Source organism: Plecotus auritus, assembly GCF_963455305.1.
Source record: "Plecotus auritus genome assembly, chromosome: 3".
Classification (NCBI taxonomy): Eukaryota; Metazoa; Chordata; class Mammalia; order Chiroptera; family Vespertilionidae; genus Plecotus; species Plecotus auritus.
In genome coordinates, this window is record NC_137772.1 from 134,892,932 (window position 1) to 134,920,058 (window position 27,127).

At 40.2% G+C, this 27,127-nt stretch overlaps 1 protein-coding gene across 5 annotated transcripts in view; it reads left to right on the top strand.

Moving 5' to 3' along the window:
• Positions 1 to 27,127, top strand: part of CEP83 (centrosomal protein 83) — a gene marked incomplete at its 3' end in the record, with an annotated part of 146,748 nt that overhangs the window by 93,303 nt on the left and 26,318 nt on the right. For all 5 annotated transcript variants that reach the window (XR_013960100.1, XM_080659724.1, XM_080659727.1 and 2 more), the window contains 2 exons: positions 26,571 to 26,646; positions 26,851 to 27,008. Coding sequence is in view for 4 of the 5 variants with exons in the window: in XM_080659724.1 (XP_080515850.1) it covers positions 26,571 to 26,646; positions 26,851 to 27,008 (234 nt within the window). The remainder of the gene's footprint in view (positions 1 to 26,570; positions 26,647 to 26,850; positions 27,009 to 27,127) is intronic.

A 27,127-nucleotide genomic window follows, 5' to 3' on the forward strand; every position in this document is an offset into this window, starting at 1 on the left:
GCATGGCAAGAAAGACGTTCTTGGGGTTCTGGTTACCTCACAATTTCTTTTCTATATATTTATTTTTATTTTTATATTTTATTATTTTTATTATTAGTATTATTATTTTTACATATGTGTCCTTATTCCCCCATTACCCTCCACCGCCCACTCATGGCCCAACCCCCTATTGTCTGCATCCATTGATTAGGCTCATATGCATGCACAAAAGTCCCTTGGTTGATCTCTCCCCCTTACTCCCACTGACCCCCTCCTTCCCTGAGGTTTGAGGTTCTGATTGACGTTTCTCAGTCTCTGGATCTGTTCCTGTTCATCAGTCTATGCCGTTCATTATATTCCACAAATGAGTGACATCATGTGATATTTATCTTTCTCTGCCTGGCTTATTTCACTTAGCATAATGCTCTCCATCTCCATCCATGTTGTTGCAAATGGTAGGAACTCCTTTTTTACCGCAGCGTAGTATTCCATTGTGTAGATGTACCACAGTTTTTTAATCCACTCATCTGCTGATAGGCATTTAGGTTGTTTCCAAATCTTAGCTATGGTGAATTGTGTTGCTATGAACATAGGGGTACATATATCCTTTCTGATTCGTGTTTCTAGTTTCTTGGGATATATTCCTAGAAGTGGGATCACTGGGTCAAATAGGAGTTCCATTTTTAGTTTTTTGAGGAAACTCCAAACTGTTCTCCACAGTGGCTGCACCAGTCTGCATTCCCACCAGCAGTGCAAAAGGTTCCTTTTTCTCCACATCCTCGCCAACAGTTGATGATAGCCATTCTCACAGGTGTAAGATGGTACCACATTGTTGTTTTGATTTGCATCTCTCTGATGATTAGTGACTTTGAGCAGGTTTTCATATGTCTCTTGGCCTTCCTTCTGTCTTCTTTTGAAAAGTTTCTATTTAGATCAGTTGCCGATTTTTTGATTGGGTTGTTTATCTTCTTTTTCTTAAGTTGTATGAGTTTTCTGTAAGTGTTTGAGATTAAACCCTTATCGTTGATATAATTGGCAAATATGTTCTCTCATGCAGTGGGCTTTCTTGTTGTTTTATTGATGGTTTCCTTTGCTGTGTAAAAGCTTTTTATTTTGATGTAGTCCCATTTGTTTATTTTCTCTTTAGTTGCCATTACCCTAGGAGCAATGTAAGTGAAGAAGTTCCTTCAGCTTATGTCTGAGATTTTTCTGCCTGTGGATTCCTCTACTATTTTTATGGTTTCCCATATTATGTATAAGTCCTTGTTCCATTTTGAGTTTATTTTTGTGTATGGTGTAAGTTGGTGGTCTAGTTTAATTTTTTTTGCATGTATCTGTCCAATTTTCCCAACACCATTTGTTGAAGAGACTGTCTTGACTCCATTGTATGTTCATGCCTCCTTTGTCAAATATTAATTGGGCATAGTGGTTTGGGTCAATTTCTGGGTTCTCTATTCTATTCCATTGATCTATATGTCTGTTCTTGTGCCAGTACCATGCTGTTTTAAGAACAGTGGCTTTGTAATACAGCTTGATATCTGGTATTGAGATCCCCCCTACTTTGTTCTTCTTTCTCAGGATTGCTGCAGCTATTCGGGGTCTTTTTTTATTCCAAATGAATTTTTTAAAGGTTTGTTCTAGGTCTGTGAAATATGCCGTTGGTATTTTAATGGGGAGTGCATTGAATCTATAGATTGCTTTGGGTAGTATGGACATTTTAATGATGTTGATTCTACCAATCCATGAACATGGTATGTTCTTCCATCTGTTTATGTCTTCCTCTATCTCCTTTTTCAGTGTCATGTAGTTTTCCATGTATAGGTCTTTTACCTCCTTAGTTAAGTTTATTCCTAGGTATCTTAATTTTTGGGGGGCGATGGTAAATGGGATTGCTTTTTTAGCCTCTCTTTCTATAAGTTCACTATTGGTGTATAGAAATGCCATAGATTTCTTGGCGTTAATTTTGTATCCTGCTACATTGCCAAATTCATTTATTAAGTCTAATAATATTTTGATGGACTCTTTAGGTTTTCTATATACAGTATCATGTCATCTGCGAATAGGGACAGTTTTACTTCTTCTTTTCCAATTTGGATGCCTTTTATTTCTTCTTCTTGTCTGATCGCAGTGGCTAGTACTTCCAGCACTATGTTGAACAGGAGTGGTGAGAGTGGGCATCGCTGTCTTGTTCCTGTTCTTAGGGGAAATGGTTTTATTTTTTGCCCATTGAGTATATGTTGGCTGTAGGTTTGTCATATATGTCTTTTATTATGTTGAGGTATGATCCTTCTATTCCCACCTTGTTGAGAGTTTTTATCAAGAAAGGGTGTTGGATTTTGTCTAATGCTTTTTCTGCATCAATTGTTATGACTATATGATTTTTATCTCTCAATTTGTTTATGTGATGTATCACGTTTATTGATTTGTGGATATTGTACCATCCTTGCATCCCTGGGATAAATCCTACTTGGTCATGGAGTATGATCTTTCTGATGTAGTGCTAGATTCGATTTGATAGAATTTTGTTGAGGATTTTGGCATCTATGTTCATGAGGGATATTGGCCTGCAATTCTCTTTCATTGTGTTATCTTTATCTGGTTTTGGTATTAGGGTGATGCTGGCTTCATAGAAGGAGCTTGGAAGTGTTCCTTCCTCTTGAATTTTCTGGAATAGTCTGAGGAGGATAGGTTTTAGTTCTTTCTTGAATGTTTGGTAAAACGCCCCTGTAAAGCCGTCTGGCTCCGGGCTTTTGTTTGCTGGAAGCTTTTTGATGACTGCTTCAGTTTCTTCCATAGTTATCAGCCTATTGAGATTTTTAGAATCTTCCTGAGTAAGTTTTGGAAGGTTGTATTTTTCTAGGAATGTGTCCATTTCCTCCAGGTTGTCTAGTTTGTTGGAAGAGAGGTGTTCATAGTATTTTTTAACAATCCTTTATATTTCTGTGGAATCTGTTGTTATTTCACCTCTTTCATTTCTGAGTTTGTTTATTTGGGTCCTCTCTCTTTTCTTCTTGGTGAGCCTGGCTAGAGGTTCATCAATCTTGTTTATCCTTTTGAAGAACCAGCTCTTGGTTCATTGATCTTTTGTATTGTTTTTTTGGTCTCTATGTCATTCATTTCTGCTCTGATCTTATTTCCTTCCTTCTCCTCACTGTGGGCTTTTCTTGTTGCTCTTTTTCTAATTCTTTGAGTTGTTGAGTTAGGTGATTTATTACCATTTTTTCTTGTTTTTTGAGGTAGGCCTGTAGAGCTATAAACTTCCCTCTCAGGACTGCTTTCATTGTGTCCCATAGGATTTGCAATGTTGTGTTTTTATTGTCATTAGTCTCCAGGATGTTTTTAATTTCTTCTTTGATCTTATTGATAACCCAATCATTGTTTAGTAGCATGCTATTCAGCTTCCAAGTGTTTGAATTTTTTGGAATGTTTTTATTGTAGTTTATTTCTAATATACCATTATGGTCTGAGAAAATGCTTGATATGATTTCAATCTTTTTGAATTTGGGGACACTTTGCTTGTGACCCAATATGTGGTCTATTTTTGAAAATGTCGCATGTGCACATGAGAAGAACATATATTCCGTGGCTTTGGCGTGAAATGCTCTGAAGATGTCAATTAGGTCCATCTGATCTAGTGTGTCATTTAGAATTGCTCTTTCTTTGCTGATTTTTTGTCTAGTGGATTTATCCAGTGATGTCAGTGGTGTATTAAAGTCTCCTACTATGATGGTATTGTCGTCGATCTCTCCCTTGATATCTTCCAGGAGATTTTTTATGTATTTGTGTGCTCCTGCATTGGGTGCATATATGTTTACCAGAGTTATATCTTCTTGTTGAATTGCTCCCTTTAGTATTATGTAGTGGCCTTCCTTATCTCTTATTATGACCTTTACTTTGAGGTCTATTTTATCAGATATCAGTATCACCACCCCAGCTTTTTTCTCATTTCCATTTGCCTGAAAAATATTTTTCCATCCCTTTGCTCTCAGTCTGTGTGAATCCTTTGCTCTGAGGTGGGTCTCTTGTAGACAGCAAATATATGGGTCTTGTTTTCTTATCCATTCAGCTACCCTATGTCTTTTGATTGGTGCATTTAACCCATTTACGTTTAATGTTATTATTGACAAGTACATGTTTGTTGTCATATTTTTCCTTAGTGTTTGTGCTTCTTCTTGCCCTTCTCTTTCTTCTTTTTACAGCAGTCCCTTTAGCATTTCTTGTATTGATGGCTTGGTAGTGATAAACTCTCTTAGCCCTTTGTTTGTCTGTGAAGCTCCTGATTCTACCTTCAATTTTGAATGATAGCCTTGCTAGGTATAGTATTCTTGGATTCAGTCCCTTGCTTTGCATCACTTTGTATATTTCATTCCATTCCCTTCTGGCCTGGTATGTTTCTGTTGAGAAATCAGTTGATATTCTGATAGGAGACCCCTTGTAAGTAACTTTCTGTCTCTCTCTGGCAGCCTTTAAGTTTCTTACTTTGTCGTTGGTGTTTGCCAATCTAATTATGATGTGTCTTGGTGTCGGTCTTTTGGGCTTCAACTTATTTGGGACTCTATGTTCCTCTTGGACTTGCATAGTTTTTTTCTTGCCAATATCAGGGAAGTTTCCTGTCATTATTTCTTCAAACAGGTTTTCTATTCCTTGCTTCTCTTCCTCTCCTTCTGGTATCCCTATTAAGCAAATGTTGTTACGTTTTGTATTGTCCCAATGCTCCCTTAGGCTCTCCTCTTGCTTTTTAATCTTCTTTCCAGTTGCTTCTGTGTTTGTTTGTTTTTTCCTACCTTGTCTTCTAATTCGCTGATGTGGTCCTCACCCTGTTCTAGTCTACTGTTTAGGCCTTCCATTGTGTTCTTTATTGCAGCTATGTCGTTCTTCATCTCCTCTTGGTTTCTTTTCATGTTGGTGACATTCTCATTCATCTCCTTATAGTTCTCATTGAGTTGTGTGTATTTTTCATTGAGTTATGTATATTTGTCATCCATCCATTTAAACATCCTTATAATCATTACTCTGAAATCTATCTCTGATAAGCTGCTAGCCTCAAATTCATTTAACTCCCTTTCTGGTGGTTCCTCTTTTTCTTTCCTTTGGGGATTGCTTTTTTGTCTTCCCATGTTTTCTTGTAATGTTTTAATTGTAGATCTAATTGCTTTGCAACCCAGGTTCTTTTGGGGATGGTGCTACTGGTGTAATCTCTAAGTTCTCCTGGGCTTGTTAATCTAGTGTAGCTCCCTACTTGAGCTATTTGGGTTCTCTTGATGTAGGCTTGCAAGCTTGAGAGGCACAACTGTGATGTCTAGAAGTCAGCCGCGTGGAGGGGAGTATCCCAATTTTTGCTGTCTTGCACCCTTAATTGAAATCACTCGTGCCCAGCAGGGACTCGCAGTGGCACCCACGAACCTTCTGTTGGGGTGATGGGGCTCAGGGGGCCTGCTCTCCGGAAAGGCGTGATAGTGGTGCCCAGACTTCTGCAGTATTGGGGTGGTCAGAACCAGCTTTTGCTGTTGCACCTGTGGTGGATAGGCGCTTACTCCCAGTGGTGGCTCACAGGAGCACCTGTGGTACGTTTGCCAGCGAGGCACACTGAAGGACTCTGAAGGTCCCTGGAAGTGTAGCCGCGCAATTGAGGCCCTTGTGGGCCAGTATCCAGGATGAGTGAATTCAAAGCTTCTGCTGGAGGGGAGTGCGCCCCCACTTGTTCAAGATCGCACCCAGGAAGAGCTCACAGTGGCTCCCACTGGCGCCGTTTTGGTAGATGGGCTCAGGGTGCCTGCCTGTTGGAGCTTCGCCTCTGTGCAGGTGCGCTTGCTGGGTGCAGAGGTCTGATGTACTCTGAGGGGTCCTGGCACCGCAGTTGAGCTGCTGGGGTGAATGTGGGCAGTTATCCAAGAAGAGGGAATTCAGAATTTTAACTGCGGTGCTGCGCGCCCTTGTCTGTACAGAATCACATCCTTGGGGGCACTCAGCGGCTCCCAAGCGCTGCCTAAGGAGTGGAGTGCCCTCCGCAGCTGGAAATGCACGAATCCGGCTGGAAACGTGCAAATCCGGATACTCACGATTGCGGAGTTCTCCTGCTGGGGAGGGGGAGGTTGCACTTACTGCTGCCGAGCAGTGCACCTTTGGAGGTGGAGGTCCTAGGGTCCGCGGGTCTGCAGCTGGCGTAGCAGGATTTCAGCTGGAGTGACTGCTGGGTCACGGGGCAGTTCCAAGGCCTGTCTGGTTGGTGGTGTTGAAGAGTTCCTAAAAAAGGCTGTTCTCCCCTTCAAGATGGCATGGGCTCCTTGCTGGAGTCCTGCCGTCCGGGGAGTGCCTGAAGCGGTGGTAGTCTCTCCTTGTCAAGGAGAGCCTGTCTGCCAGCCCCTGCTGCTCCTGCGAGATTTAACTTTCCTTCACTCACTCACACACACAGCACGCACATCCACACACACTCCTTTTATACCCTCACTCACTCACTTCCTGTCCCTCACCTCCATCCTGCCAGCCGCCATCTTTTTCTCCTCCCCCATAGATTTTGGATTGTTGTTCTTTCATTGTCATTTTTTTTCCAGGATGTTTTTTTCTTCTTTGATCTCTCTGGTAACCCAGTCATTGTTTAATAGCATGCTATTTAGCCTCCAGGTGGTTGATTTTTTTGGAATGTTTTTATTGTAGTTGATTTCCAATTTTATGCCACTGCAATCTGAGAAGATACTTGATATGATTTCTATCTTCTTGAATCTGAAGAGACTTTGCCTATGACCCAACATATGGTCTATCTTTGAAAATGACCCATGTGTACCTGAAAGAATGCATATTCTTTGGCTTGGGGTGAAATGTTCTAAAGATGTAAATTAATTACATCTGATCTAGTGAGTCATTTAGGATTGATTTTTTTTTGCTGATTTTTTGCTTAGAGGATTTGTCCAGTGGTGTTAGTCTGGTATTAAAGTCCCCTACTATGACTTTATTGCTGTCAATCTCTCCCTTGATATCCTCCAGAAGGTTTTTTTAATGTATTTGGGTGCTCCTCTATTGGGTGCATATATGTTTACCAGAGTTATATCTTCTTGTTGAATTTCTCCCTTTAGTATTATGAAGTGGCCTTTCTTATCTCTTGTTATGGCCTTTACTTTGAGGTCTAATTTTTCAGGTATAAGTATTGCTACCCCAGCTTTTTTTTTTTTTTTTCATTTCCATTTGCCTGAAAAACCTTTTTTCACCCCTTCACCATCAGTTTGTGTGAGTCTTGTTCTAAGGTGGATTTCCTATAAAGAGCAGATATATGGGTCATGTTTTCTTATCCATTCAGCTACCCTATGTCTTTTGGTTGGGGCATTTAATCCATTTACATTTAAAGTTATTATTGATAGGTACTTGTTTGTAGCCATTTTTATTCTTTATGTCTATGTTCCTTCTTGCCTTCCTATTTCTTCTTTTTTATAGCACACCCTTTAGCATTTCTTGGATTGCTGGTTTGGTGGTAATAAACTCTCTTAGTCCTTTTTTGTCTGTGAAGCTCTTGATTTCACCCTCAATTATAATTGAGTAGAGTTCCAGAGCATGAAATTTGTGTCTGGGCGGGGGGAGGTGTGTCCCTCAGCTCAGCCTGCACCCTGTCCATTCTAGGACATCCCTCTCACAATCCAGGACTGCTGACTCCCAACCGCTCACCTGCTTGCCTGCCTGATTGCCTCTAACCGCTTCTGACTGCCAGCCTGATCACCCCCTAACCCCTCCCCTGCCAGCCTGATCAATGCCTAACTGCTCCACTACCGACCCGATTGCCCCTAACTTCCCTTTCCTGCCAGCCTGGTCACCACAGGCCTGCCGTCACCTGCAGGCCTGGTCGCCCCCAACTGCCCTCCTGTGCTTGCCCTGACAGTCCTAATTGCCCTCCCTTGCCAGCTTGGTCGTCTCTAACTGCCCTCCCCTGCTGGCCCGGTCACCTTTAACTTCCCTCCCTTGCCAGCCTGGTCGCCCCCAACTGCCCTCCCCTGTTGGCCTGATTGCCCCTAAGTGCCCTCCCCTGCCAGCCTGGTTGCCCCTAACTGTCCTCCCCTGGAGGCCTCGTCCCCCCCAACTGCCCTCCCCTGCAGGCATGGTCCTCCCCAACTGCCCTCCCCTGCTGGCCTGGTCACCACCAACTGCCCTCCCTTTCACGCCTGGTCCCTTCCAACAGCTTTTCCCTGCCGGCCATCTTCTTGTGGCCATCTTGTGTCCACATGGGGGCAGCATCTTTGACCACATGGGGGCGGCCGTCTTGTGTGTTGGAGTGATTGTCAATTTTCATATTATGTCATTATTATATAGGATAGCCTTGCTGGATAAAGTATTCTTGGATTCAGACCCTTGCTTTGCATGACTTTGTACAGTTCATGCCATTCCCTTCTGGCCTGATGTGTTTTTGTTACGAAACTAGTCAGTAGTCTGATAGGAGATCCTTTGTAGGTAACTTTCTGTCTCTCTCTGTCTTTCTTTAAGATTCTTACTTTGACATTGGTGTTTGCCAATTTAATTATAATGTCTTGGTATTAGTCTTTTGGGGTTCATCTTTTTTGGGACTCTGTGAGCTTCTTGGACCTGTGTGAGTTTTTTCTTCCCTGTATCAGGGAAGTTTTCTGTCATTATTTCTTCAAACAGGTTTTCTATTTCTTGCTCAGTTTTCTCTTCTTTTGGCACCCCTATTATGCGGATGTTGTTTTGTTTCGTGTTGTCCTAAAGTTATTTTCTAGATGCTGCTCTGCTTTGGTACTTTTTCCTACCTTGTCTTCTAGCTCACTGATGCAGTCCTCTGCTTCTTCTAGTCTACTGTTGATGCTTTCTTTTGAGTTGTTTATTGCAGTGATGTCATTTTTCATTTCTTCTTGGTTCTTCTTCATTTCTTCTTGGTTCTTACACATATTGTTGAATTTGTCTTCCATCCTTTTCAGAGACCTAATGACTATTGTCTAAAATCTTTCTCTGACGTATTGCTTGCCTCCATTTTGTTTACTTCCTTTTCTGGTGATGCCTCCTTTTCTTTTGTATTCCGCTGTCTTTGTCTCCCCATGGTCTTTCCTCTCAGGGTGTCTGGTTATGTAGCTCTCTCTCTCCTGCCTTTCTTTAGATCAGTGGTTCCCAACCTTTCTAATGCTGCAACCCTTTAATACTGTTCCTCATGTTGTGGTGACCCCCAACCATAAAATTATTTTCGTTGCTACTTCATAACTGTAATTTTGATACTGTTATGAATCGTAATGTAAATATCTGTGTTTTCTGGTGGTCTTAGGCTCTACAGCAGCGGTTCTCAACCTGTGGGTCGTGACCCACAGGTTGAGAACCGCTAGCAGGGTCACCTAAAACCATCGGAAAACACAGATATTTACATTACGATTCATAACAGTATCAAAATTACAGTTATGAAGTAGCAACGAAAATAATTTTATGGTTGGGGGTCACCACAACATGAGGAACTGTATTAAAGGGTCGCGGCATTAGAAAGGTTGATAACCACTGCTCTAGATAATATCTGACCTTTACATCCGTGGATTGCCTCACCAGCTGTGTTTAATTCGCCAATTCTGGGTGGGTGTTGTTCGATTCAGCTGTTCCTTCTTTCTGCTCTGTGAGAAGGCGCAGGGCCCATCAGTGTATTTGGCTCTGCTTTGTCTCTCTGGACAGACTTTTTAGGTGCCTGCGGTCGGGAATGCTGGAGTGTCAGTGTTTGTGGGTTCACAGCTGAGGCAGCTGGTCCCTGGGTGATGTCGCTGTAGGGTCCTGGGAGGTATCAGAGGTCTCCCCTGTTGAAGGTAAAGGTGAACTTCCAATAACAGCTGGTCTCCCCTTCAAGATGGCGTGGTCTCTGCAGCAGAGCTCGCCGCTCTGGGAGAGATTTCAACAGCAGAAGAGACTTTCCAATCAGGGGAGTCTGGTCTGCCAGTCCCCATCTGTCCTGTGGAATATAGGTGTTCCCTCTCACAAATACAGATACTCCCCCCACATCCACGCACTCTCCTTTCATTCTCTCACTCACACACTATCTTGCAGCCTGTTTTCCCATTTGCAGCCATCTTGGATCTCCTTTATAGTATGTTTTAATGTCTGGTTGGGTTATTCTATCTTTCTAGCTTTTCTTTTTATAATAGTTTATTGACTAATATTTTTTGTTTGTTTTTCCATATAAACTTTAATATCAATGTCTAGCTCCATAAAATAGTTTGTTGGTATTTTTATTGGGATTCCTTTAAATATTTCATCTAATATCGGGAGAACTGACATCTTTATGTTGTTTAATTGTCCTATCCAAGAACAAATTTATTTCAGTTAGTTGAAATTTATTGTTGTGTTCTTCAGAAGAGTTCTAAACTTTATGTAGTTTTGACACATTTCTTGTTTATTCCCAAATACTTACTCTTCTTCATTGCTTTTATAAATGTTTTTCCCCATTTTGTTCTCTAGCTTGTTATTGTTTGTTTATGAAGCCTATCAACTCTTCCATGTTGGTTTTATATCCTGCTAACTTACTCAAGTCTTTCTTTGAGTGAGTTATATTATGAATTACCTAGTATTTCTCAGGCATACTATCATATCACCTACAAATACAGATGACTTCTTACCAATTGTTATGCCTTTAACTGATTTTACTTGCACTGGCAAGCTCCTCCAATGCAGTATTGACTAGTTTTAGAGTTAGTGGGCATCCTTGCCTTGTTCCTGGAAATGTCTCTCCTGTATTTTCATTAAGAAGCCAGGTTTAGGATTAAGGAATATGTTTATTTTATAATTTAAAGAGGTATCCATCAACTTTTATTTCCCCAAGTTTTCTTTATTTTTTAAGTAAGCCATGATATTTAAAATTATCAAAGTTTTTTAGCATCTCTGCAGATAATTTTTTTGTCCCTTTGCTCTATTAATGGCTTTCCTAATCTTGAACCAACCATCATTTCTGGAATACAGTCCTCTTGATCTTTGTTTGTGTAAGTGGTAGTGTATTCTATTTGTTAATACTTTATGTGTTACTCGGGAAGATCACTTCATAAGTTACATAAATGTCTAACCACTGTACTGTATACCTGAAACTAATATAATATTGACTGTCAACTGTAATTGAGGAAATAAAGCATATACATAAAATAAGAAATGACCAAGGGAAAGTAAGCACTGAAACAGTATAATTAAAAAATAAACAACTATTTTGCGAACCTCTATGCAAATAAATTTGAAAACATAGATGAAAGGAATAATTTCTTATGAAAATACAGGTTATCAAAACTAATCCCAACAGAGATAGGAAACTTAAACAGGCTGATTTCTGTAGAGGAAATAGATAGTTATCAAAGAACTACCGAAGAAAAAAGCACAGGCCTAGATAGTTTCACAGGAGAATTCTACCCAGACTTCAAAAACCAGTTAATTCTACTGTCCCAGAGCATTGTAAAGCAAGGAGACTGTCTTAATATTTTTTTATGAGTAAGGGTAACATTGATATGTAACCTGATAAAGACATTACAAAACAAAATTACAGCACCATTTGTGGAAGTTTGTCTTTTCTCCCATTGAATTATTTTGTTAACTTTGGTTACTACATTTGACTGTGTAAGTATGTGTCTGTTTCTGAACTCTATTCTATTTCAATGATCTGTATATCTGCCTTGACACCAATATCATGCTGTTTTGACTACTCTAACTTTATGGTAAGTTTGATTCAGGTAGCGTAAGTCCTCTACTGCTGCAGTCTTTCGCAGCAAGTGTTCAGGAATCTGGAGAAAGGGCTGTGACATAAATAGATACACTAGACAAGAAATATAAATTTGGAAGGCGTGGGGAACCACGCGGATCACTTCCCTCTAGTGGAAAAGCTTTCTGAATCTCTGGACCGACGGCTTTTTATGTACTACAGTACACATTCGCCCTTTAGGAAAGGAAACACACATATCAAAGGTAAGGTTTAGTAAACAGTAAAAGATTATCAGGTTAGGGGATCACCCTGAGCCATTCAGCCACTATTGTCTTGACATAACAATGGGTGCATAGCTTTTAGCCCTTGCTAAAAGCCCACAGTCCATCAGCCTTCTGAAGGACTTCTTGGGTAATTATGACATGCTGGTGGTAGCCTCCTGTACTCTACCTTGTTCTTTTTTTGTCAGGATTGTTTGCTCTTCTAGGTTCTTTGCCTTTCCATATAAATTTCTTGTCAGCTTGTCATCTTTTCAAAAAGGCTTAAGATTTTGATTGGGATTGCATTTGAATCTCTGCCTCAATTAAGGTGAGTTATCATCTCAAAAATATTGGAATCTCTCCAGTTCATGATTGTGGTATATCTCTCTGTTTATTGAGGTCATCTTTAATTTCTTTCATCAGTTTTATAGCTTTTATTGTATGTCATGTTCGTCCTGTGTCGCATTTTATTTCTAAGTATTTTAATGTGATTATAAATGGAGTTATTTTTAAAATTTTTCTAATTGTTCATTGCTGACATATAGAAATATAGTTAGTTGACTTTTATATATTGACCTTGAATCCTTACTAACATCACGTATTTTTGACTAGGTGCTTTGTGGATTTCTTAGAATTTTCTAAGATCATATCATGTATATCTTGTGCTATCTTTTTTTTTTTTTTCCCTTGTGCTTTCTTCAGTTTACTTCATTCTTTTATTTTTTTGAGTTGGAAATTTAATTCAACTAATATTCTTTCATTTTTCTTGGTAAAAGTATCAAGTGCTTATTCTTATCACTGCTTTGAATGTATCGTATAGATCAGGGGTGGGCAAACTTTTTGACTCGAGTGCCACAATGGGTTCTTAAACTGGACCGGAGGGCTGGAACAAAAGCATGGATGGAGTGTTTGTGTGAACTAATATAAATTCAAAGTAAACATCATTACATAAAAGGGTACGGTCTTTTTTTTTTTTATTTCAATAGTTTTATTCATTTCAAACATTTTAACAAGAAGAATGTAAACACTAATTATTATAATTTGAAACTTCAAAAAATGGAGGAATCATAGCACAATAACATACCTTATATTGAAGATGGCAAAGGCAAAATAAAATTGCCTAACAAAGGAAAGGTACAAAAGCCTTTCAAATTAAACTTAAATATAATAAAATAATTTAAAACTAAAACAAACAGAAAAGAACAAAATGTATAAACCGTAAATTAAACATTTTCTTTAGTGCAACTTTCAAATTATGCCCGGGACGTAGATGTAGATGGCAATGTAGACTGGGTTGAAAGGTTTTTGGTCTTTAAAACATCAACTTCAGTGGGAACAGTGTTGTTGGTCTCCTTTTTAGCTAATGCTCTGATACTGTGCTCTCCAGGGGCGTGTCTCCCTACATCACCACGATAACATGTCTACGCATTCCCAGGGTGATGTCGGGGGACTCGTCCGCGGGCATTACAAGGAGCCTCTGGAAGATTGAGAGGTTGTTCCTTCTACTGAATGGGCGGATATAAATCCGCCCACTCAGAAGAAGGAGCTGCGGCCGTGTTTCTCGACATTGCCATGTTAACACTGCTGCTGGTGAAGGAGCGGAGGGGAGAGCAAGAGAACCCTCTGCTCTTTCGGCTCCGTGGGCCGGATAGAACAGCCGAACGGGGCCAGATCCGGCCCGTGGGCCGTAGTTTGCCCACGGCTGGTATAGATGATATGTGTTTTCATTATTATTTTTTAGAAATTCTCTCACTTCAGTTTATATTTTCTTTTCATCCAAGAGTTGTTTAAATAAAAGATGTATTAATAGAAGATGCAGTTGTTTAATAGAAGGTGAAATTAATAGTTTGCTAGGGCTGTCATAAAAAAATACCATAGACTGGGTGGTTTAAACAACAGAAATTTATTTTCTTACAGTTTTGGAGGCTAGAAGTCTGAGATCTCAAGGTTTCTCCCTAGGCCTCTCTCCTTGGCTGACAGATGGTTGCCTTCTTGCTATGTCCTCACATAGCCTTTCTTTTTCTGCATATGTATTCCTGGTACCTCTCCCTCTTCTTATAAGGGCACCAGTCATAATGGATTAGTTCCTATCCCTGTAACTTCATTTAACCTTAGTTACCTTTTTTTTTTTTTTTTAATCTTTTATTGATTTTTTACAGAGAGGAAGGAAGAGTGATAGATAGTCAGAAACATCGATGAGAGAGAAACATCGACCAGCTGCCTCCTGCACACCTCCCACTGGGGATGCGCCCGCAACCAAGGCACATGCCCTTGACCAGAACCGAACCCGGGACCCTTGAGTCCGCAGGCAGACGCTCTATCCACTGAGCCAAACCGGCCAGGGCCTTAGTTACCTTTTTAAAGCCCTATCTAAATACATTCTAAAGTACTGGGTGTTAAAACTTCAATGTGTGAATCTTGGGGAGACACAGTTCAGTCCATAAAGATGGTTTTTGAATATTTAGGTGGGAGAGCTTTTTTATTTTTATTTTTTTAATAGTTTTATTGCATTGTGATCAGAGAGTATGGTTTCTATTATTTCTATTTTTGGAACACAATAACATTTTCTTTGTGACATAGTCAGGACTAAGGTAAAGCAAGTGAGGGGGAAGGATGAAAAGTAAGGAGACACCCACTCTTATGTGTTGACACTGCCTTTGTAGGGGCCTTAGAGTGAGACTTCTTAAATTTTGCACTTTGGGCACCTCATTGGTTTTGTCCCCAGTCTTGTATCTCCTTCATCTCAGTTCTATAATACATAATTGATTTTTGTGAGTGTTATGTAAGGACTAAAAAGAAAGTGCTCATTTATAAGAATATGAAGTTTGATATATACATCCAAATGATTTACCTATTAACTGATGTTTAAGTCTTCCATGTACTTATATTTTTGTCCACTTGATTTTTCTTGTTAAAGTCTCCTAATATTATTAATGTGTTTGTATCTATGATACCTTTCATATCTTTTTTTTCCTTCATAAATGTGATTGCTTTATTATTTGGCATATAGATAATCAGAGCAGTTATATCTTTATTGTGAATTGTGGCTTTAAGTATTTAAAAGTGCTTTTCTTTTTGTCATGTAATTGTTTTTTTGCTTGAATTCCACCTTGTCTGATATCATCATTACTCCAGTTTTCTTACTGTTTCCATTTGCCTGATTTGTGTTCTGATTATTAGTCTTTCTGAATTCACTTTGTTTTTTAAAATGTGTCTTTTATGTATAGCATATAGTGGGGTCTTGCTTTTTATTTTAATGGGTGAGTTAAGTCCATTCACATGCAGGGAGCCCATACTCACTACAAAGACTTCCAGTCTAGAGCATGAGCAGTCTTGCTGGGATTTACAATTACTTTCCTATTTTTATTTACAGGTGCTTTAAAGTTTGAGCATTTTCTCTCTTCCATTGTGAATGATGTGGTTTTGTGTGGCTTTATGACATGTGGTTTTGTGAACTACCCAAGTTCACATTTCTCCTTGCTTTTCTGTATTGTTTTAAAAAAGATACGGATAAAACAACTAAACATCTGTTATCTTCAGCCACCTAAAATTCCCTTATATCTGTTTTTTAAAATGTAAAAGCTTAATGACTTCCTAATTATGTAGATTAAAGTTGAGAGATTTTTAAATCTTATGTTCATTAAGTTGTAAGTTATGTTTTGGGACAAGGTTTTTGATTCTTATTACTCAGAAAAGAATTACCTCTGGCAGAGATACATGTATTATTTACCAAGGTCAGGTTTTATGAACTATTAATTTAAATGTTAGCTTCTACAATTCTAGAATCAAAAATTTGTAATGGATTTTGAGAGCCAATCTTATTCTATCCTTTTCTTTTAGCTCGGTACATTTTTCTAATTGTTCAGGACAGATAAGTTGTTTTATCTCTCCCTGACAATCTCCAGAAAGGAAAGAAAGAGACTGCCCCCACCCAGGAACCTCACTCTGATGCTTAATCCTATTTTTGGTTAGAATTTAAGTCTTTCTTTTGGTTTGGACTTCTGTTGTCATAGTGATAAAATGTTCAGCATTCTGTCATTACTTGAAGACAATAAAGAACTTGACCCTTAGGTTTTTACTTATTTGCTATATAAAACAGCTTTCATTCCTTTAGATATTCTTTAATATGAATCATTTTCTATTCCATTAGTCACTTTGATAATTTTTCTTTGATTTTTCTTTAGTTTCTTCAGATCATTTATAGTGTGTAATTGACCCCAACTTATTTTTAAAATAAGGACATAGTATCCAACATAAAATGTAGCAGAAGAAACAAAAATTCACAAAATTTGAATGACTTTCAAAAGAAATGATTTACAGTTGGGTGTTTTTCCCATGACAGCTCTTATTTTCTGATTTATAAGGAACTACATCAACCAGGTCTATTTTTATCATCCATTAAAATAAACATAATTGTAGCTTGTCATATTTAGAATCTGTGATAGTCAGAAAGAGATTACCTGTGGAGAAAAAGGTCTTGCTAAGGAAATGAAAGTCTAAATTATATAAAGCAAAAATATCCATTTATTTACAAACAACAAACATCCATGATAAGTAGGATTAATCCTCCTTTGGCAGATGCTGTAAATTATTAATTACAGCCCTAGCTGGTTTGGCTTAGTGGATAGAGCATTGGCCCTTGGACTGAAGGGTCTCAGGTTTGATTTTGGTCAAGGGCACGTACCTCAGTTGCAGGCTTGCTCCCTGGCCCCAGTCAGGGCCCTTGCAGGAGGCAACCAATCGATGTCTCTCTCTCTGTCTCTCCCCCTCTCTTCCACTCTCTCTAAAAATCAGTGGAAAGTATCCTTGGATGAGGATTAACAATACATACATACATATTATTAATTAAATTAAGGGCCCAGTGCATGAAATTGGTGCACTGGGGGGGGCGGGGGTGGTCCCTCAGCCCAGCCTGCCCCCTCTCACACACTGAGAGCCCTCAGGGGATGTCCTACTGACGGCTTAGGCCCGCTCTCTGTGGGGAGCAGGCCTAAGCCGCAGTCTGGCCTCCCTTTGTGGGAGGCGACTGAGCTAATCAGGGGAAGGCACCAGCCCTATCACCCCGCTGCTGCAGCCACTGCCAGTCACCACAGCCACCAAGATGTTTTCTTTTCTTTTTTTTTTTTTTAAATATATTTTATTAATATTTTACAGAGAGGAAGGGAGAGGGATAGAGAGTTAGAAACATCGATGAGAGAGAAACATCGATCAGCTGCCTCCTGCACACCTCCTACTGGGGATGTGCCCGCAACCAAGGTACATGCCCTTGACCGGAATCGAACCTGGGACCTTTCAGTCCGCAGGCTGACGCTCTATCCACTGAGCCAAACCGGTTTTGGCAACCAAGGTGTTTTCATCAACACGGACTTCAGTCCCTTCACCATGAGAAAATGACAACTTTCTTTAGGCATTTTCAAGACGTGTCTTTCATAGGATATGACAGTGGTCGGCAAACTGCAGCTCGCGAGCCACATGCGGCTCGCGAGCCGCAGTTTGCCGCTCTGTTGACTAATGAGTTTGCCGACTACTGGGATGGGGCTTAATCACAAGGAACAACAACAGCCTGTAATTATTGGAATCGAGAGTCTAGGTCAGTGGTCAGCAAACTCATTAGTCAACAGAGCGGCAAACCACGGCTCGTGAGCCGCAGTTTGCCGACCACTGGGATATGACATTTCTTTTTTTTTTTTTTTATCCTCACCTGAGGATATGTTTCCATTGATTTTTAGAGAATGTGGAAGAGAAAGGGAAAGATAGATAGAAACATCAAAGTGAGAGGAACACTTTGGCTGCCTCCTGCATGAGCCCTGACCTGGGCCCCAGCCTGCAACCTAGGTACATGCCCTTGATCAGAATCGAACCTGGACCCTGTGGTCGGCAGGCCTAGGCATTATCCACTGAGCCAAACCGGCTAGGGCAGGGTATGACATTTCTTAGCCCTCCAGCAGTGGACCTTCGTTGTTTTCTCCAGGAGTGTGGTGGAAAAACCCTAGATCACATTTTTGGATTCTTATACCCAAGTTACTAAGAATATGACCAGTGGCATACAGGGAGCTTAGCCAATAAGCAGTCAGAAAAGGTGTTTCCTCTGTAGTTCACACCAATTGCCGATCGCCTCCGATCGCTGGCTCCACCCTTGCCAAGGCCTAAAGCCTCAGGGCCTGGGCAGGGGCCCCCTAGCTCCCTCTGATCGCCGGCTCCGCCCCTGCCCAGGACCAAAGCCTGTGGCCGAGGCTTGGGGCCTGGGCAGGGTTCCCCCAGCTCCCGCCCATTGCCAGCTCTGCCCCTGCCCAGGAGTCCCCTGGCTAAGGCCCTTCCCAGGTTGCTTAGGACCCACATGGGACCTACCTCGGAGTGACCTGGGTGCCGACAAAGTTCCTGGGACCCAGGCTGCTGGGCGCCTATGTATGCAAATTAACCACCATCTTTGTTGGGTTAATTTGCATACTCTGATTGGCTGTGGGCATAGCAGAGGTATGGTCAATTTACATGTTTGTCTATTATTAGGTACTGGGGGCCCAGTGCACGAATTCATGCACCTTGAAAGGGCAAGGATGCAGTGGGCACAGGGGCGTGTCTCGGCCCAACCTCCAGGCCCCAGCCAGGCCCCTCCTGCCACAGCCCCTGGTCCCCTGTCTGCCGGCAGCCCCGCTCCCGCCCCCGCCGCTCCCACGTGCTGATTGCGCAGGCCCCACTCGCACCTGCTGACGGGGCTGAGCGATCGGGGCCCGTGCCAGGCGCTGGCAGCGGGTGCGAGCAGTGGCTCTGGCACCAGCAGTGGGTGTGAGCGGGGCCAGTGCCAGCAGCAGGTGCAAGCGCAGGGCGGGACCATGGCGCGCAGGAGCAAAGAATTTCCAGTAACCACCAGAGACTCACCCTGATGACAGCGACTGGTGCCCCGCCTTGGTCTGGCGCCCCCGCTCACCTGCTCCACCATCCCTTCGAGGCTGACACCCGCCATGTTCTGTGCTCTGCTGCCTGCTGCTGCTGCCCGCCATGTTTTGCGCGCACCCCCTGGTGGTCAGTGCATGTCATAGCAACCAGTTGTTTGGTCATTCTGCCATTGTGTCTTTGCATATTAACCTTTTATTATATAGGATGATACCAGCCTCTTGTTTTCATTAAAGTGGTTTCTTCACCACTAATCTGAATAATAAAGTTATTATTCTAACAGTAGCCTGTATTTCACAAGACTGCCCACCTTACAGTGAGTTTGTAAAATTTGTAAAGTTACCTGTAAATTAAAAACATGTAAAAATGACAGGATTTAAAATAAGATAATCTAGTCAATTTCTGGTTATGACAGTAACCCAGCCCCAATTAACTGAAGCAAAAAAGGGGGCTTTATTAGCTGACTGAAACGGTAGAAAGGAGAAGGATTATGCTGGTCTCATGGATGCCTAGGAACTCAGATATGGTCAGATGAGAGTGGCTTCTCTCCTGAGATCTGAGCTCTTCCTCCTCTCTTCTAACGTGTGTGTCTGCTTTTCTCCTGCTGCTTTCTCTGTGAGGTCAAGTCTATATTTTGAGATCAAAGAAGACAGAATTTTTACTTGACGAATCAAGTTAGAAACATCTAGAAAAGGATTTTGGTCTGGTTTACATACCCACCCCTCGGCTAGTAATACAATAGCTATTTAAATCTAATTTTAAATTAATTAAAAATTTAAGAAATTATTTACACTAGCCACATTTCAAATATGCAACATATTGGATGGTGCACATTATAGAACATTTTCACTATTAAAGAAAGCTCAGCCTGGCTGTTGTGGTTCAGTGGTTGAGCATTGACCTATGAACCAGGTTCAATTCCCAGTCAGGGCATATTCCTGGGTTTCGGGCTCGATCCCTGATCATTCAGGAGGCAGCCAGTCAGTGATTCTCTCTCATCATTGATATTTCTATCTCTCTCTCCTCCTTTCCTCTCTGAAATCAATAAAAATATATTAAAAAAAAAAAGAAAGAATGAAAGCTCAGATAGCATGGTTGGACCATAAACTCCTTAAGAATACAGATATATTTGGGACACTGGGCCCAGCATTTGTAGGAACTCAGTAAACATTTATTGAACGTTGAAATCATGCATATCAGCTGCCTGCCACAGAAAACCTAGGCAATAATAATCACAATTGGCTATCCTGTACTTTGCAGAGAACTTGGAAGAGCTCCATCTCACTGTTATTCCAAATGTTTCCATTTATAACTTTTTCACAGTTGTATTCTCTGTTGTATCTTGGCTGTCCAGTCTACCTACTATTTCTACTTCCATTTTCTCCAAAACTACTTTTGAAATGTAAAGTACTTGATCACATACTTTCTCATTCCCCAACTTACTCATCCTTCACCTTTTGACTACTCGCACCACCAGCTCATTGAAGCTCTCCTCTTAACAATTTTTGCTGTAACCTCTGAAATCCCTGTTCCATTCCAATAGATTTTTTACAATATCCACATTTTTCTAAACACCCGCTACTGAAACTTGATTTTGTCATGATGGCATATTACCTGGCAACCTTTTTTTTGTTTGTTTCTAATCCTCACTGTAAGATATGCTTTCATTGATTACTAGACAGAGGGAAGAGGGAGGGAGGGAAAGCGAGAGAGAGAAGGGGAGAGGGAGAGAGAGAGAGAGAGAGAGAGAGAGAGAGAGAGAGAGAGAGAGAGAGAGAGAGAGATTGTTTGCCTCCTGTACGTACCCTGACAGAACGAACACGAAACCTAAGTATGTGCCCTGATTAGTAATCACACCCACAAACTTTTGGTGAATAGGTCAATACTCCAATCAACTGAACCATCTGGCCAGGGCTTCTTTACTCTCTCCTGCAACTAGGGACCAAAAAAGGGAATCAGTATTTCTGAACCCCACTGTTGTTTTTAGACCATTGACTAACTTTGGTTAAAATAGTTTTTCCTTTGATAGTTGTTGCATCCATCTTACCCTATCTATCTTTCTGTCCATTTACAGACCTATAAGATATTCATTCCCCAGTAGTCATTGAGGACCTTGGCTTCTGGCTCAGCTCTTTTCTATTTTCTATCTTTTGCTTTCATTCTTAGTGAGTACATTTGTATTGTTGACACATCCCACACCTTTGCTTTATAGTCTATTTTATGTTCACTCTGGAATTCTGTTTTTTAAATCCTCACCCAAGGATATTTTTTCCATTGATCTTTAGAGAAAAAGTGGAAGGGAGGGAGGAAGGCTGAGAGAGAGAGAGAAACATCTGTGAGAGAGACACATCGACTGGTTGCCTCTTGCCTGTGCCCTGATGGGCTGGGATCAAACCTGCAACTGAGATACCTGCCCATGATGGGAAGCAAATCCTGTGGTCCGTGGGCCGGTGCTCTAACCACTGAGCAACCAGCCAGGTTGAATTCTGTATCTTTATTCTACCTTAGTAGCCCTACACTTAGCCATCATACTTCATCATCCCTTAGAATTGATCACTTTAAAAACAATTTGTTTTCTGTTACTTACTCTATTCTCACTGAAGATAATGAAACTGGTAGTTCTTGTACATTTGTGTTTTGTTTTGTTTTCCTTCTTCCAGTCTGTTAGCCTGGCTACCTTGCCTCTTAGTGGAAACTCTTTGTCCACTGTTCCACTGTGCTCTCATTTGTACCTGAGCAAAGATGTCTGGATCTGAATTCTTGCAGCTTCTCACTATCTGAAAACTTCTGTATCTTCGTCATTCTCTCTTCCCTTTCTGTTTTTGTGAAGATATCCTTCACCCTTTGCTTCCAAAATACAGTGTTCTATCCCACCCTCTTGATTTGCTCTGTAGTCTTGCTTTATTAGTTGTCCTCTTCGCTTAAATCATTAATTTCTCTACCTCAGACTCTTATTTTGTCTTCAGGATCCATTTCAAATTGCATTTTTCTTATGTAGCCTTTATTGATTTAATGAGAATTAAGTGTACTTTCTTCTGTACTTTGTATTACTATTATAAAAATTATTATTTTGTTGTCGTTGTTAATCCTTACCTGAGGATATTTTTCCATTAATTTTTAGAGAGAGTGGAAGGGAGAGAGAGAGAGACACTGATGTGAGAGACACACATCGATTGGTTGCCTCCTGCATGTGCCCAGGCCAGGGCCGGAGATTGAGCCTGCAACCGAGGTATATGCATGTAACCAGAATCGAACCCTGGATTCTTTGGTCTGCAGGCTGATGCTCCATCCACTGAGCCAAACCGGCTAGGGCTGAAGATTATTTTATTTTGACTAATTATAACACACTTTGAATATTTAAACCTTCTAATCAAGAAATACTATACTTTAGCCATAGCCGGTTTTGCTCCGTGGATAGAGCGTCGGCCTGCAGGCTAAAGGATCCCAGGTTCGATTCTGGTCAAGGGCGCATGCCATGATAATGGGCTCAATCCCCAGTAGGGGGAATGCAGAAGGTAGCCAATCAATGATTCTCTTTCCAATTGATGTTTCTCTCCCTCTCCCTTCCTCTCTGAAATCAATAAAAATATATTTTAAAAAAGGAAATACTGTACTTTATTTCTAAATCTGTAGCATTGTGAAATAATATGATTTGAACTCTTTCATTATTGTGATTTTTAGGTCATTGAACATATTTCTAAACCCTGATTATTTCTATTCAGGTTACTTTTTGTTAAATTTCATTAACCCTTAGAATTCTAACTGTAATGATGTTAAATTAAATCATGGACTAGTTTTCTCCTCTAATAGCATATTAATAACAAGTGCTGGTGAGGATGTGGAGAAAAGGGAACCCTAGTACCCTGCTGGTGGGAATGCAGACTTGTGTAGCCACTATGGAACAGTGTGGAATTTACTCAAAAATTTAAAAATGGAACTACTGTTTGACCCAGTGATCCCACTTCTAGGAATTTATCCTAAGAAGTCTGAAACACTCATCAGAAAGAATATTTGTACCCCTATGTTCATAGAAGTGCTCTTTACAATAGCTAAGATCTGGAACCAACCCAAGTACCCACTAGTAGACGAGTGGATAAAACAGCTGTGGCACATTACACCATGGAATACTATGCAGCTGTAAAAAAGAATGATCTCTTACACTTTGAGATAGCATGGAGGGACCTGGAGAGTATTATGCTGAGTGAAACAAGCTAGTCAGAGAAAGACAAATATCACATGATCTCACTTATAAGTGGAATCTAATGAATATAATAAACTGGTGAACAAAATAGGTCCAGAGACATGGAGGCATGGAACAGACTGACATATCTCAGAGGGGAGCTGGGTGGGTGATGGAGTTAGGGAAGGAGATGGGAAAAGATTAACCAAAGAACTCATATACATATATGCATGACCAATGGACACAGACAATAGTGTGGTGAAGGCCTGGGGTGGGGCAGGAGCTGGGAGGAGGGAGATGAAGGGGAGGGGATATCTGTAATACTATCAACAATAAAAATTTAGAAATATCTTATCAGTTGTAGATTATAAACCAGGACTGCTTCAGCAAAGCCAACTGAAGAAAACTGTATTGTTTCTTGATAGGTACTTGTTTGTTGCCATTTTTATTCTTTACACCTGTTTTCCTTCTTAATTCTTGTTTTTACAGAAGACCCTTTAGCATTTCTTGCATTGCTGGTTTGGTGGTAATAAACTCCCTTAGTCCTTTTTTCCCTGTGAAGCTCCTGATTTTACCCTCAATTTTGATTGAGAGCCTTGCTGGGTATAGTATTCATGCATTCAGACCCTTGCTTTGCATGACTTTGTATAGTTCATTCCATTCCCTTCTGGCCTGATGTGTTTCTGTTGAGAAATTGGTCGCTAGTCTGATGGGGGATCCTTTGTAGGTAACTTTCTGTCTCTCTCTGGCCGCTTTTAAGATTCTCACTTTGTCGTTGGTGTTTGCCAATTTAATTTTGTGTCTTGTCATTGGTCTTTTGGGGTTCATTTTATTTGGGATTCTTTGAGCTTCTTGGACCTGTGTGAGTTTTTTCTTCCCTATATCAGGGAAGTTTTCTGTCATTATTTCTTCAAACAGGTTTTCTATTCCTTGCTCAGTTTCCTCTCCTTCTGGCACCCCTATTATGCGGATGTTGTTTTGTTTTGTGTTGTCCCAAAGTAACCTTAGGCTCTCCTCCTGTTTTTTAATTTTTTTTTCCTTGATGCTGCTCTGCTTGGGTATTTTTTCCTACCTTGTCTTGTAGCTCACTGATGTGGTCTTCTGCTTCTTCTAGTCTACTGTTGATGCTTTCTATTGAGTTCTTTAACACATATTGTTGAATTTGTCTTCCATTTTTTTCAGCCACCTTATGACGATTTCTCTGAATTCTTTCTCTGACATGTGGCTTACCTCCATTTCGTTTACTTCCTGTTCTGGTGATTCCTCCCTTTCTTTCATATGTGGGCTGTTTCTTTGTCTCCCCATTATCTCTCTTCTCCGGGTGTCTGGTTATGTAGCTTTCTCTCTCCTTTCCCTTAGGTGAAATCTGACCTTTCCGTGAGAAGGTGCAGAGTTTGTCTGAGTCCACGTATTTGTGCTGCTTGAGGTCCAGTTTTCCTCTACTTAATTTTTCTTTAAACATACATTTTACAAGCTCCTTGGAATATCTTCAACACCAGTTTTTTCAAAGATCTTGGCACTTAGTAGGTGGCAGCAGGGGGCAGTGTGACATAATGGTTCAGACCTTGGACCATATGCTCACTCTGGGCCTCCTCTTCCTCATCCTTCTGGGCTGCAGCTCCTCCGGAGGAGTGAAGGGTTGCAACCCTGCCTCAGGTGCTCGGATTTTAAGACCTGCACCTGTGAGATGCGATCCAAGTTTTGGCTTTGACCAGCAATGGCTCCTGGTGTCTAGGGGCCACTTGTGTATTGTTTCTTATATTTACCATAGTGATGATGTTCTTACTCCTTTTGTGTCTTTAATAGTCAAGTGCTCTTTGGCATTGGTTTAATTGGCTTCAATTTTTGGGTGTAGGGCTTAGTTGTTTCTCTTAATATCTGCATAACTTATTTAGAAAGCATTTAGGCTACAAATGGTTGTGTAACTGGGTTTTATTTCTATTGATTTTTCAAGTATATCCAAAATCTCTACAGAGCTAAAATAATTTGGGGCCTAACTTTTCTAACTTTGGACCTGTGCTAGGACCTACAGTTTTTTCTCCTTTATTTTCATCTTCATGGTTTTGTAGAAAGAAACCTTCTTTAACTCGTAATCTAACTACAAAGTTAATAACATTAACTTTTAAGGAGAGAAATGCATAAAAACTTTGAGAGAGTAATAAATTTGCTAATATTACCAAATAGTGTGACTAGTACTGTCAAAGAAGCAAAGCAAGAGAAAGACTGGCCCCTTTCCTTTAGATCAAGTATGTCAAACTCACAGCCAGCAGGCTGCATGTTTGACATGCTTGCTTTTGATCCATTGTTTCCATCATTTGTATGTAAATATCTCATAGTGAAAGTGAAGTAGCAGTGTAGCTGAAGACATTTTGTAAATTTTCAGTTACTATCTGGTTATTAGACTCAGAAAGCAGTGGGTCTAATGGTTTCTTCCATGTTATATTGTCCAATCATTTTACACATTTAAACTTCTAATCCAGGATATAGGTTAGTTCATTCAATCCATCAGCAAACATTTATTGAATTTTTATCAGTGTTTAAAGCACAGCCCTGGGCCTTTGAGAATGTTCCCTTCCCAATCAGCAGTTCTAATTGGATTGATAAATATTGATAATGCCAAACTAGAAATAAGTACCAAATGAATTATATTTGAGATAAGTGGTTGAAGTGTTTTTAAAATGGAGAGGTTGAGGGTCTATCCTTCAAACCTAATTAACATAAAGTCTTTCTCATGAGGTTAGTCATTTGGTCACCAGATATGTTCTGAGAACATATTCCTTTTGAGGAGGATACAAATAGTGTGTTTATTCATCTCAGGAATGAAAACTCATTATATTTAATAGAATACAGCATGTTGTCCTGTACTAGACAGTTTTCTTTTAAATCAGTAAAATTGCCACATAATGAAGTGGGAGGGGGGACACTAACTCGGATATTGGAAGACCTGGGTCCTTTGACTTGGTAGCTATGTGATTTGGCCTAACTTGATTAAACTTCAATCTTTTTATCTGTAAAATTGGAATAATAGAAGTGACTCTGCTTATGCTCATAGATTTATTGTGAGAAATTACTACAATTAAAATTGGCCAAGCTTAATTAAATGCCTGTTATATTATGACATGGTGGTCATTAGAATACCTTTAGGAGCTCCCTAACCTAGCAGAGTGAAAGTGAAGTAGCAGTGCAGCTGAAGACATTTTGTAAATTTTCAGTTACTATCTGGTTGTAAAGTGGCTTCTCCTAAACTGGACTGCTTTCTGGTGGCTTAACAACACATTGTACACTCTTCCACCAAAGACAGCTCAGGCTGTTCCCTTTGTTCATTAAAATCTGCCCATCAGGTTTTAATTTTCACATAGTTTTCTCATCTTCCTAGACAGACCTGATTTCTCCTCTTCTCTATGCCAATAATTTTTTTCATAGCCAAAGCAGAAATTTATGTTAAATTTTAGTTATATGTGAACACAACTTGGCTGCCTGAAGTCAAAATCTTTATCATTTATCTACCAGGTTTCACAATGTCTACTGTTAATAAAGGAACTCGGTAAAATGATTACCTAATTCAGTGAAATATGTGAACTGTGGATCCTTAATAATGTCTTTTATTGGGCTTGATTTTCAGGTTAAAACTTCAACAACAAATTATGAATATTGAAAATGCAGAGAAAGAGAAAAATGAAAATTCTGACCTGAAACAGGTATCCTATTTAGCAAACATTTCCTTTATTTTTTTAAGGGCTTTTTAAAATCTATGTCTTGAAGCTTATTTCATTTCAGGGTGTCCTCAAGGGCACATCAACTGGGTGGGTATTTGTGAGGGAAGATGTTTAGTATCCTCTGCCGCTCTTATACTCTACTAAATTTGTTTAGTGGCCTTAACATTTATCTTGTTCTCTTTTAAGCAAATCGGTAATTTGCAGATCCAAGTGACCTCACTTACACAGTCAGAGAATGAATTGCTGAATTCAAACCAAATACTGAAGGAAATGGTGGAGAGGTTAAAACAGGAGTGCCGAAATTTAAGAAGCCAAGCTGAAAAAGCACAACTAGAAGTTGAAAAGTAGAGTTTGCTTTTTTTTTATGTACAACTATTTCTTTTTTCCCCCTACTATATTATATATAGTTATTTCGATGATGATTCCACGTTGAATGTGTTTTGGGAACTAGTTAGAAACACCC